General features: G+C 60.3%; 1 protein-coding gene across 1 annotated transcript in view; it reads left to right on the top strand.

Annotated features, from left to right (window-relative positions):
* NUP210 (nucleoporin 210) overlaps positions 1-9,261 on the top strand; it is a 99,605-nt gene extending 90,344 nt beyond the window's left edge. The window contains exons 34-40 of the mRNA XM_060161048.1: positions 1,873-1,996; positions 2,927-3,073; positions 4,686-4,936; positions 6,028-6,244; positions 6,454-6,549; positions 6,631-6,714; positions 7,896-9,261. Of these exons, the coding sequence (XP_060017031.1) occupies positions 1,873-1,996; positions 2,927-3,073; positions 4,686-4,936; positions 6,028-6,244; positions 6,454-6,549; positions 6,631-6,714; positions 7,896-7,996 (1,020 nt within the window). The 3' untranslated portion in view covers positions 7,997-9,261. The remainder of the gene's footprint in view (positions 1-1,872; positions 1,997-2,926; positions 3,074-4,685; positions 4,937-6,027; positions 6,245-6,453; positions 6,550-6,630; positions 6,715-7,895) is intronic.
* Positions 9,262-12,537: the final 3,276 nt, after the last annotated feature.

The raw sequence follows: 12,537 nt of genomic DNA, 5'->3' as shown, positions 1-12,537 counted from the left end.
GAATAAAGCAGTCCCCCCCACCCCCAAGAAGCCCCGGAGGGTGGTCGGGCAGGGCTGGGGGAGCTGGCAGAGGAGGGCACCGCATGGGAAAGGTGGGCAGGGTTCGAGAGCCAGCCCTGGGGCTGGAACCCGGGGTGTGTGGGAGCGGAGGCTAGCTTTGCGATCAGATCACAACAGTGGTTAAGCTCTGGGGCCAGGCTGCCTGGGTGCAAATCCCAGCTGGACCACTGAGAGGCTGTGTGACTTTGGGTAAGTTACTTGACCTCTCTGTGCCTCAGTTTTCTTACTGGTAAAATGGGGCTAACATTGTTGTGTGGATTAAATGAATCATTAATGTGTGCGAAGGCCTTAGAATGGTACTCAGCACAGAGCACATGCTCCGTGGGTATGAGCTGCTGCTGCTGCTGTTGGGGGTAAAGATGTTGAAACCGATGCCAGACACAGTAGGGATTCATCAGAGATTTTTTAAAGGCAAGAGTGATAGAGATCAGAAGTATGTTTGGAAAGATTGCCTGGTGCCTGGCTGAGTCTAAGAGCCTGAGGGAGGGGGCATAGCTGCAGGGTGGCAGCTGAGAGACAGAGGATGGGCCCTCACTGGCACCCCTGCGGAGGCCGAGACTAAGGGTGGGTTTGGAGAGACTCCGGAGGGAGGGTCATCAGAGCTTGGTGACCGTTTGGAAGCGGGGCTTGGGAGAGGGAGGCCTTGGGGATGAGTCTCCAGGTCTGGCTGGGGCGACGAGGGGGAGGATGGCCCTTTGCAGAGAGGGGAGCACAGAAGGAGGCGCCAGTGTTGGGGGAGGATGATGGGGAGTTTGAGGTGTTGTAGCTCCTCCAGGTGGGCCTGGTGGTGACGCAGCTGGGCCGGCGCGTCTGGAGCTCCGGGGCCCAAAGCTGGAGACAGCGGAGGGTGGGATGCCTGCAGCACAGACGTGGGGCTGAAGCTCTGGGGGTGGCGGGAACACGCAGGGCCTACCGGAGCAGGCGGGAGCGGGACCAGGCCTGGGGCCCTCTGCCAGGTGTGGAGGAGGACGGGGCAGGAGACTGCAGAGCGGAAGTCAGGAGCAGAGAAGGCGGGGGCAGCGGGAAGGACCCGGGCGGGGGCGCAGGTGACTGCGGTCAGTCTGGAGGGGGAGGGGCCGGCCCTCCAGCTCAGCCTCGGCCACGGCTGCGCTGCGGGGTCTGCAGGAGCTTGGGGAGGAGTGAGACCCCGTCCCTGCTCTCGAGGGACTCACGTGCTGGTGGAAGCAGGCCCGTGGGGGGCAGGAAGTGCTCGGCGCCTGCCCAGAGCCGGAGACGGCCTTCCACCGGGAGGCGGTGGCCCACAGCTGGGCCTGCAGGGCGGAGTGTTGGCCCTGCAGGAGGGTGGAAGGGGTACCCGGCCTAGGGAGGCTCGTCCTGCCTCAGGAAGGTGCTCAGTGGTTAGATGGGAGGGGTGAGCCGGGAGATAACTTGGGGAGATGAGCCTCGGCCGCCACCACTGGGCCGTGTGGGTCTGCGTTTCGGTCAGGCTGATTTATTCTGAATAAATGGCAGTGAAGTAAAATGGATCCTTCTCTCTTTGCTGAAAGATTAAGTAACCCATCTGATGTGCAGAGACGCGATCATAACTGACAGGGGAGCCAAAGTCTGCAGCCCGCCCCGACTGCTGCTTGCATTCAGGCCTGGTGTCGCCGTGCCCTGCTGCTGGGGCAGCCGGCTCCAGGGAGAGTCAGGCCAGCCTGGGGTCTAGTCCAGCTCTGCCCCGTCTGAGCAGGTCACGTAGCCCCGGAGCCTCAGTCCTGTCCCCTGTACCGCGGGAAGGGCAGTACCTGCGTCCCAGGCGCTCGGCCTGCACGGACAGCTCTCGAGGGCCTGCCTTGGCTTCCCCCCCAGATAGTGGTCAGCGTCCCTCAGAGGATCGTGGCCCGGTACACCCGCCCCGTCCAGACCAGCTTCCAGGAGGTTGCGGCCTCCAAAGTGATGGTCACCGTGGGAGACCGGAGCTCTAACCTGAGAGGTAAGGAGTGAGGGGTCGTGTGTCCCGCGTGGGCCCTGCCAGGCCAGGGGCCTCGGGCCCTTCTGATGGGGTTTTGCTGCTTTTCCTACTCAAACTTGCTGACTCCGAGGCGGGCATTTAACCCCCGCTGGCCCACCCCTTCCAGCTCTTTAGAAATTCGAGTCCTCCACAGGCAGAAGCAGTGAAGGGATCTTCCTGAAAGCCCAGTGCCGCGAAACTGCCTGTTTCTGGGCTGGAGGTGCAACGTCAGCCCGAGGGCACCCAAGTGGAGAAAGCCACTATTCATCCCAGAAAATGTGGCTTAGCAGGCCTCGCCGCCGATTCTGATTTTCATAATTACCTCTCCCAAGTCATGCATAGAACGTTCGACCTCATCCCCTGCCTGTGACAGCCCTGGACAGCAGCTGCCGGAAATAAATGCGTCAATACACGCTGTTTTTAAAAAACCACTTAACTGGTAGAATTCAATACCACTGTCGTGGTTCCGATGCACCTCTGCTGCCTCGTGGTCACCTCTCTCCCTGCTCCAGTGCAAGTGGACAGCACTGTGCCATTGCCCAAACGATGCTCAGGGTGTTAGTGGGGAACTAGTGCCCTCCTGATGTCCAGGGATAAATCGCCCGTTTTCCCTGCTGACAGGAGCAGACAACATGCACTAGCCACTCGACCTGCTGCCGTGCCCCTGGGTGTGGGCTCTGAAAAAATGCTGCAATTGCCCATGCTACAGGATGCCCCCCATTCCCACATCATGAGTCATTTGTCCTCCGCTTTTATAAGCTGCGGCATCCTCAGGAGGAATGTGGGCACAGGTCCGGTTCTTGGGCCGGCCAGCCTCCACGTGGCCTGCTCTCATGTCCTCGTGCTGGGGCTCTGCAGGTGGGGGCCTCGGGGGCCTGGGTGCGCAGCCTTCTCACCCCCTCCCGTCTCCAGGTGAGTGCTCCCCCAGCCAGGTGGAAAGCATCGCAGCCCTGCACCCAGAATCCCTCCTCGGCTGCCAGCTACAGTTCAAGCAAGACATCTTCGACTTCCCAGCCCGTGAGGTTTTCACCGTAGAACCGGAGTTTGACGCTGCCCTGGGTGAGTCTGCGGGGTTTGGAAGTGAACACTGACCTGCATGGCAGGTTCGCCTGCGGTTCATTTGGGCCGCGATGGCCGTCTGTCCAGGGGGCGGTATCCGTCAGGAGCCCAGCCTGGGGACTGATGCCGTCACCCCGGCCTCTGGTTCCCTGCAGCCGCCGGGAGGGGTTGGCATTCCCAGCTGCTCTCAGGAGCCACCTACACCTGGCGGAAAGGACTCGGTTCAGAGCTGGGAACCTGGTTCCAGGCCTTTCCTGCTCTTCTTGCCTCAGAGCCTGCAGGCGAGGAGGCTGCTTCCCTCGTGAAATGGGAAGGGTGGTGCCCTGCTCTGCTGGCATGACGGGGCTCTGAGAGGGATGGAAGGGACTTTATTCAACCGGTAGTTGAGGGCATGGGCGTCTGTGGAGTGTAACTGCTCCACGGAACTGGTAACCAGAGCCGTGGAACTGGCAGCCGGCACCACGGGCTGGAGCGGCGTGCTGGCCGAGTGGAGTGACCTGAGTGTCACCAGGTCACTCTAAGAGGAGGGCCACCCCTCACCGGATGCCGTGAGTGCTCAGGACAGGCCCTGGGATGAGCTTGCACAGTGCCCAGCTCGTGCACATGCCGAGACGCTGCGTCCCGTGCTCGTGCAACGAGACTGTCAGTGTTGTCGTGAGAGGGGCTGGGGATGACCATTTGACATGTTGCTCAGTTCTTTCTAAGAATCCGCTGCCACCGGCCTGCAGCTCCCAGGGGCCAGGCGAGGCCCTCCTCTCCCGGGTTCGCTCTGCGTCTCTGTCCCTCTGGCAGCAGCGCAAAAGCATCCTCAGCAGCCCGGCTGCCGCGTGGGTTACAGGCGGTGTATCCTGAGGGCACACTGTGTGCAAGACCTGAGCTTGGGGCTTAGCACGGAGTAGGCACTTGGTGGTCCCAGGCCCCGTGGATTCACCAGCACAGCCCCGCAAGAGGTGTGATGTTACCCCCACTTGACAAGGGAAACAGAGTCAGCAAGGAAGCCGACTCACCTGGGGGCTGCTGGCTGGTGGTGGGGAGAGAGGAGGAATGGAAGGGACTCACCTAGAGGCGCCTGGCTGGTGGGAGCACAGGAGGGACCCCAGCCCAGGTGTTCTGATTCCTGGATCTGGAGCTTTCCAAGGCACCACTCAACAGTGCTCTTTCAGCTCTTTTACCCACTGTGGGTCAGGCATGGACCCTGAATAGTCCCAACCGGGCCTCCACAGAACTTCCTGCCGCACCTGGGGCGTCAGCAGTACTGGGGCTCAGCCCCACGCACGTACGGCCAGGGTTGGGTCGTGGTATCTGTTCACCGTTCCCTCACCCCTGTTCTGAGCCAGACTGGCTGGGCCCTTAAATGCAGAGCTGGAGCAGGCATTCCTGCCCCGGGGGAATCCATGAACAGAGGATTCTGAGACAGAGACGGGGAGAGCTGGTCACAGAATGGGTGTCCAAAGGGAGGGAGGCACTGAAGAGGGACTTCCCAGGAGGCCCCTGGAGGAGGGCATGCCTCACCGGGCTTTGCAGGGTGGGTAGGAGTCCTCCAGGGAGCAGGGTTAGCATCAGGGCCTAGGTGGAGAGGAGATGAGGTGGAATAACGCCCTCGTCTCCACAGGCCGGTACCTCTGCTCGGTGACTATGCTCAGGCTCACGGACAAGCAGCTGAAGCACCTGAGCCTGAAGAGGACAGCACTGCTGGTCACTCCCTCTCTCCCAGGCAGCCACTTCTCCGGAGAGCAGGTCGGGGCCGAGGTGCCCTTCAGCCCAGGGCTTTACACTGACCAGGCTGAAATCCTTTTGAGCAACCACTACACCAGCTCCGAGGTCAAGGTCTTTGGTGCCATGGAAGTTCTGGAGAGCCTGGAGGTGAGTGGTGACCAGGCAGGAGCCAAGGCCTCAGAGGGACCAAGAGGCACGGAGGACCAGCTGGGGTGTGGCAATCCTGGACCACCTCTCTTTAAAATTAAAAGTTGTAAGGGAATTCCCCGGTGGTCCAGTGGTCAGGACTCCGCACTTTCACTGCTGAGGGCACTCGTTCAGTCCCTGGTCAGGGAACTGAGGTCCTGCAAGCTGCGTGGCGCAAAATTAAAAAACTAAAAGGTTTTAAAAATTAAGTCCCTTGACCCTTTTCCCCATAGCACTGCTGCTGTCTGTCGGCCCGTAGAATCGTGTGAATGGTCGTGATTGCCCCCGGTCTTCCCCGGCTGGAAGTGACTTATGGGGGGAAGCACTGAGTGCAGGGCCCGCCTGACACATGGCACCTGCTCAGCGAACGTGTCACGTGTCCATGAATGACTTCAGGGCAGGAGGGCCCGCTGACGAGGGGCAGGAAGAAAAGCTCTAACCTCTGACCTATCACTGATCCACTGATGCCGCACGCCTGGGGACGATGGTGTCCCCATCTCTGGGCCTGGGTTTCCCCCTCCGTTGAGTGGCGGTACAGGACACTGGTCCTGCGGCCCGGCAGGCCGGGAGGAGGTCGGGGTGATGTGCGAAGGGCTCGCTGGTGTCTCCGCCGGCTCCTTCTCTGGTCTCGCTGCGGCAAACGTAGCTGAATGTCCTCACAGTGACACCGGCATGAAGTCGCTATTGGTGGTGGAGCTCCTGCTGGGCCCCAGGCTGGGCTGCTGGCCACGGGCCATGGACAGAGCTCCTGGCTGCTCCCTTGGGAAGCTGGAGTTTGGTGATCGCTCACGCAGTGCAGCATTTTTTTTAAGGAGCTCTTGATTAGAACTCCGTGATATTGATTTGTCCTTTCCCTAAAAATGCCCCATCATAGACAGCGTGCTCCCCTGAGTTTGCAGATTGCACGCCTGTCAGAAGTGCCCAGGCCTCCTCACCTGCCCGGGAAGCGGGAACTGGTAGGGTCCCCGCCATCGGCCCACGGGCCCAGGAGGGCAGCTCGCGTGTGTCCGGCAGACGTGGGGTGTGCCCCTCAGCCCTGACGTCTCTCCCAGGTGAAGTCGGGGTCCCCGGCCGTGCTGGCCTTCGTGAAGGAGAAGTCTCTGGGGCTGCCCAGCTTCGTCACCTACACAGTCGGCATCTCGGACCCCACGGCCGGCAGCCAGGGGCCTCTGTCCACCACCCTGACCTTCTCCAGCCCCACCACTAACCAGGCCATCACCATCCCCGTCACCGTGGCCTTCGTGATGGATCGCCGGGGACCGGGTGCTCGTGAGTTACGGGACGGGACACCCGCTGGGAGGGACCTGGCAGAAGGGACGGGCAGAGTGGTCCAGGTGGGAGTGGAACCGGGAGTCTGAAGGCTGCAGGAGCAGAAATGCAGAATATGTCTCTCACCCGGGGCCCCTCACCCTCTGAGCACGCACACGACGTGAGGGCCTCCGCACACGGTTCGGTAACTCTCTTTCCTTGGACCACAGACGGCGCCGGCCTCTTCCAGCACATCCTGGACTCCTACCAGGTCATGTTCTTCACGCTGTTTGCCCTGCTGGCCGCAACCGCGGTCACGATCATAGGTGAGGCGGGCGTGCCGTGTCCCCACCCCCCGATTGCTCCCCCATCCTCACCCCCACTCTAACCACCCGTGCGTCTCGTAGCCTACCACGCGGTCTGCACACCCCGGGAGCCCAGCACACCACCGGCCCTCTCCCCGCGAGCCAGCCCTCGGCACAGCCCGCACTGTGAGTAGCCACCCCGAGGAGCGGGCGGCGGGGGAGGATCCCCAGGTCTCAGAAGGCCTGGCCCTGGGCATGAGCTGCAGCTGGGCTGTGAGGCCCAGAGGGCAGGCCTGCGAGCTGGTGGGGGAACGGGAGCTGGCGGATGCTGGTCCCGGAGGGGCTGGGGCCAGGGAGCCCTGTCTCTGCGGGTGGGCGTGTGGGGCCGGAGTCCCACCCGCTGGGGCTACCGCGAAGGGCTCTCAGCTGGGGCTGGCCGGGCTGACTCAGAGGTGAGGGTTCTGGAGGGTCCCGACGAGGTGTTTCTCGGATGGAGAAGAATCACTGGACTCATTCCTGTTAGTGGTGCCCCTGCCTCTGGTGGTCCTGAAGCCCTGGTGACCCTGCACAACCCCAGGGTCTCCTCTCTCTGTGAGTGGTGTCCCCTGAGGCTGTGCAGTACCCCACCTGCACAGCTGTCCGTGGCATCCCTGTGTCTCCGGATTCCCATTCAAGGGTTCTCTCCCCTCCACAAGGAGTCCTTGAGGGGCTGTCTACTGACCTATGGGGCCATGGCCTGGCTTCAAGGGCTCCGTGAGTTTTTTGAAAGAGGACACCACTGTGTATATAGGTTGGTGTTCCTGGGGTAACAAGATCCTACATGCATCCTGGACCCCTAGAATCACAGCCTTCTCTCAGGCCTGCCACCCCAGGGAAAACCATGGACTGCTCAGCAGCTCGCTTCCCCACGTCAACTCCGATTCATCTTCCAGCTGTGCTTGCAGTGGGCGCTCGCCTGGCTAACTGCGTCCCCCAGCACACCCCTCCCCGGTTTGTTGGAGCCACGCCGGGGGCTTCGCGTTGCCTCCTGGGCACTCCAGACCCTTCGCACACGTGGGAGTCTGTTCGTGCAGCTTTCTCTGCCCAGATGGACGGGCCCGCTCCCCGTGTGTCCTGTGGATGGGACGTGGCCGTGGGATCCCGGGACCTGGCAGGCCGTGCGTGCCAGGAGGTCAGGGTCACAGTCCAGGCCGCTGCGTGCGCACCTCAGCAGGCCCCTGTGGGCCTCGTGCGCTGGCCCGGCAGCCGGGGGCGTAGCTAGGCAGCAGCCCATCGGAGCCGTTGTCTGGCGTAGGCCCTGCGGGGTGTGAGGAACGTAGAGGTCTCCCTTTGGCTCCTCGCTCACCGGGACTCTCTTCCCACCCTAGATGTTCCTGCCTCATCGCCAACGCCTTTCAACGCGCTGCTTCCTGCTCGCAGAGCCAGCCCTCCCTCGGGGCTGTGGAGCCGGGTGTACCCCTCCCACTAGTCAGGAGGGCCAGGACCCCCGTGCCTCCACCAGCCCAGGGCCGGGCCTGCTGGGTCCAGCCTGGAGCAAGCCCGGCCGCCGCCGCCGCCCCTCTTCCTGTAACTGTAGTTTAGGCCATGCGCACGAGCTTGTTCTTATAAGTAGGAGTTTAAGTTTGTTGTCTGGGGGGTTTTGTGTTGTTGTCTTGTTCTACTGAGGGTCTTGCAAAGGCAAAGACCTTGGCTCATTCCTCAGCCTGGTTGTCTGGGGTTTCGGGACGATGGACACTTCGGCTTTTAGTTTCTTGGTCTCTAAAATCGCTCCCTTCTCAGGACCTGGAGCCGGTGGGAGTCTGTGGAGAAGGGGTCTGTAGATGCTGCGATAGCAGTGGTCTCAGGGAAAGGACTTCTTTTTTTTTTTTTTTTTTTTTTCCTGAAAGGACTTTTTATTGGATTTTTTACTTGTGTGGGTTCTTCTCTCTCTGGAAACTGGACTTTTCCCCTCGTCGGGCTGCTGCTGGGAAATGATTGCAGCGAACAGACACGAGTGACAGGGGCCGCCCCGTCCCTGCACAAGGAGCCTCAGGACCGGGGCCAGGGCGCCCGGCTCAGCCTCGGGGGCGCCCGAGACTCCGGGGAGCTGGGAGCTGGGCCTCCTGCCTGCCTCGGGCCACTGTGAGTGGATGGCCATCCTTTGTGGTGCTTTGTTTCCCGAGCGGTGTACTTGGACTCGGCCCCGGGGGCCCGGCTCATCCTCCCTGTCCTGGCTTCGCTATCAGCACAGGGACTTCGGAATCGGAACTGGGAAATGTCCTTGGCCTGGAGACAGGGACTCTCCTTGTGTTCCACTGTTCCGCCCACGCACAGACCCATGTTCTCTGTCCCTCCCTCTGTACAAAGCACCTCGCGGATCTGAGCCTCTGCCGCCCCTCGGGACGGCCTCCCTCCGGGCAGCTCCCAGGACGGGCCGGGGAGGGGGCGACTCGGAAAACGCCCTCCTTCCCAGCCCTCGTCCACACAGCAGCTGAGACCTCCAGGACGCGGCCCCTTCTGAGGCCGGGGTGCCGTGCCGCCCCCAGGAAGGCCCGGAGCCTGGCAGGCGTGGACCCCGAGCTGCACACGTGAATCCGCCTCAGCCCTTTGGAACTGGGCCACGCGATTTATTTTTTTAAAGCTGGAGACAGGAAGAATTGTGCCTTGCATATTACTTGAGCTCAAACTGGCAACTTGGATGTAAATAGGCGCGTTTCTACTTGGTTTATTTAATAAAGCTCTATAATTTCTTAAGATGAGCGTGATTATTGCCGGAATCACATGCGTCCTGCCCAGAAGTGACCCAGGCCTGGTGACATTGCTTGCCGTTGTGTGCATTTGGGGAGCAGGTCTGTGTCCTGCCAGCCTCTCTTCTCTAGCTGGGCAGCCCAGCCTCCCTCCCACCCCTGAGGGACCGGCAGGCACCAGGGCGGGGTGCCGTAGTGTCTGCCCACAGCTGCCTGCTCAAGGCCCCCAGACAGGCCTTCCCTGTCAGAGGACGTGGCAGCCCTGCCCACACATCACTGGGGTCACCTAGACGGCCTCTCGGCTCCCCTCCCTCTCCAGCCGTCCCCTTTCTCTGCAGCTCTGGCTCCACCACCCCACCCCTGAGACCATCTCCCCTGGTCACAGCCGGACACCGGCCCCGTTAGTTAACTGGCCCTGCCTTGCTGGCAGCCCCTCCTCTGTGTTCCCCGGCCCCTCACCCTGTGCCCCTCAGGGTTGGCCCTCCCAGCCCCAGGCCCTGCCTGCGGCCTTCACGGGGCACTCGTGCGGGGTCATCCTGAGTGCCCCGTGGGGCAGGGCCTGGCATCACGTGTCACAGGGGTGGGAATGGAGGCTTAGAGACAGGTAGCCACCCAAGGTCGCAGGCCACCCAGAGGTGCTGCTGGTGGAGACCAGCTGTCCCGGACATCACTTGCCGGCCTCCTCGGAGTCTGAGCCCCTGACGCGGAGCTGGGCAAAGAGCAGCTGGAATTTCGATGCAAATTTTGCATTTCGCAGCCCCTCGTGCTGCTAGAAGCCAACATATGACTACGTTTGGGGCCAGAACAGAGCGGCTGTGTCCCAGGCAGCTGGTGAAATGGTGCCCTGAAGGGACGGGTGCCCTGTTCACCTCCCGTCCCATCAATGCCGGCTCAGCAGACCCGGTGGGGCTCTGCCTGGCAAGGACGGTCGGGCCACCAGAGTCGCTGGGCTGTCATCGTGTCCAGCCTGCACCCCAACCCGGGACGGCGTCCCCTGACGCCCAGGCATGCGAGCAAGAGTTTTGGGCTCTCTTCTCCACAGACGTCACCGTCATCTTAAAGCATGTGCTGCTAGAAACAACCAGACCCGGCCAGAGGCGAGGGCGTTCACAAAACCCAGTGACGTGCTTCAGCTTTCTGTTCCCAAACTAACCAACTTTCACTCTCTAAAGGGTGCCAAAAAATGCTTTTAGCACCATTTAGCGCTAAAATTATAGTATTGTATATAGGTTTTTTTTTCTCCAGAATTCCTAAGTTTGGCCAGAAAATAACTCTGTGTGTCTCTGTCTCCCCTTGTTTTTCTGTGTGTGTGTTGGTGTGGGGGGCATACTGGAAATGTTACATCTCGAGGTCTGAAATACCACCTATGAGACAGCCCGGAACCTGGGCATCCAGGTGGGTGGGAAAGGCATGGAGTTTAGAGATGAGGTGGCCAGGGGTGCAGGCCCCCGGGGTCTGGGGCTAGAGCGGAACTGTGTGCCCTCCCTGCGCTGCAGTGTTCCCCTGTCTGCATCTGGCCTGCCTGCCACCCCAAGTGGCTCTGGGGGAAGAGGTGGTAGGTGGGCTGCATGCTCATCCTAGCCCTCAGCCTCCCAGTGCCTCCCCCAGAGGCTGATTGCATTCCCCCCATGGAGGGGGCGCCATGGTCGCGTGACTTGCTTTGGCCAATGGAAAGTGGGTGGAAGTGACCGCATGTCAGTTCAGAGCCTGTGCTTAAAGAGGCCTCACCAGTTTCTGCTCACCCTCCTTGTCCTTCTGCAGTTGACAGAATAACAAGGAAACCCAGGTAGCTGCTGGCCCTAGGAGGAGGAGAGACATCTAAGAGGGACCTGAGACAAATCTGCCCATCCCAGACCAACTGACCTGCAGACTTGTGACCTTGAGAGTAAATGATGAGAGTTACAAACCACTGACTTTGGGGACAGTTTGTTAGGCAGTGTTGTTGCAGCAGTAGGTGACTGATACAAAGCGTGGCATGGATTCCCTTCTGGCTGAGCCCTTCAGGGTAGGTTTCTGCCACTTGTCACAGAGTCTGATTGACATGGTTGCAGCCTCGTGGCCCCTTACCTTCAGTCTGTTTTCTCCTGGGCCCTGCCCAGGGCTGCCCCTTTGGCCCATCCCGCTGGACAGGGCTTTCCAGTGGCCCTGGCAGAGGCTGGAAGGGCGCCTGGTGCTCAGAGCCTGGGCCAGGCACTCGGGCAGGCACCTCAGAGGCCCCGTTTTCCTCCCTCTTGGGAGGGGTCCAGTCAACCTCACCCTCGGGCTGCTGCTCTCATCCTGTTGTCACCCCAGTGGGCTGGGTGAGGCACGTCCTGCTCATGGTGACAACCCGGAGCAAGAGGGCAGGAGGGAACACACAGCCCCCCAGGGGCTGGGCCGGGACGGGCCTGCTAGCCTGCGCTCTCCAGTCCCTTGAACAAAACCAGTCACGAGTCTGAATCTAGAATCAAGGCTCAGGAATAGTCTACCTTGGCTGGGAGGAGCTGCAAAGCCACAGATGTGAACGGAGGGGTCAAGAGTCAAGGTCATTAAATAAATAAATAAATAAATTTAACAAAAGAGTCAAGGTCATTAAATAAATAAATAAATTTATTTAACAAAAGAGTCAAGGTCATTAACACAAAGCAATCATGGGTTGTCTTTTTTCTTATTGTTCAACTCCCTCATCATACATCATACAGACGGGAAAATTGAGGCCCAGAGACAGGAAGGGACTAGCAGGGGCCACCCCTGAGTAGCACATCAGGCCCCGGCCCTGAAGGTCAAGGTCGTCCCCCACCACCACCCCCGCCTCCCCAGAGCAGTGACACAGGTCATGAGGACGCATTAGTCAACGGCGTGGGCCTTTCACCCTATGATTAATTCTCAAGGATCCTGTCTAGATCCACAATTTCAACATCACATAAAGTGAGCAATCTCAGAGAGAGAGAGAAAGGAAGAAAACAAAGCCGGGAACCGTGCGTTTGGTGATTGTCTATTATTTTGTTTTATGTTGTATGTAATTAGCACATTAACTTCCGTGGAAGATTTCATTAGCAGACTCATCAGGTGACCACTTTTTCACGTGGGGAGTATTTACTGACGGCAAATAAAGACAATTTATAAGAACCAGGAAAGTGGAATCCCTTTTTCCCATTGCTCCACAGCTGCAAGGTGTAATGGCTCCAGGGCAGTGGCGGCTCCCTCTCTGGGTCCTTCTCCACAGAGGGGTACATCAGGAGGCCAAGGGCAGCAGCCCAGAGCCTGGTGGACAAGACCCAGGCACCGGGTAGATCTCCTGCCT

This window comes from Lagenorhynchus albirostris, chromosome 10 (assembly GCF_949774975.1).
Source record: "Lagenorhynchus albirostris chromosome 10, mLagAlb1.1, whole genome shotgun sequence".
NCBI lineage: Eukaryota > Metazoa > Chordata > Mammalia > Artiodactyla > Delphinidae > Lagenorhynchus > Lagenorhynchus albirostris.
This window is presented reverse-complemented; position numbering and strand designations above follow the sequence as displayed.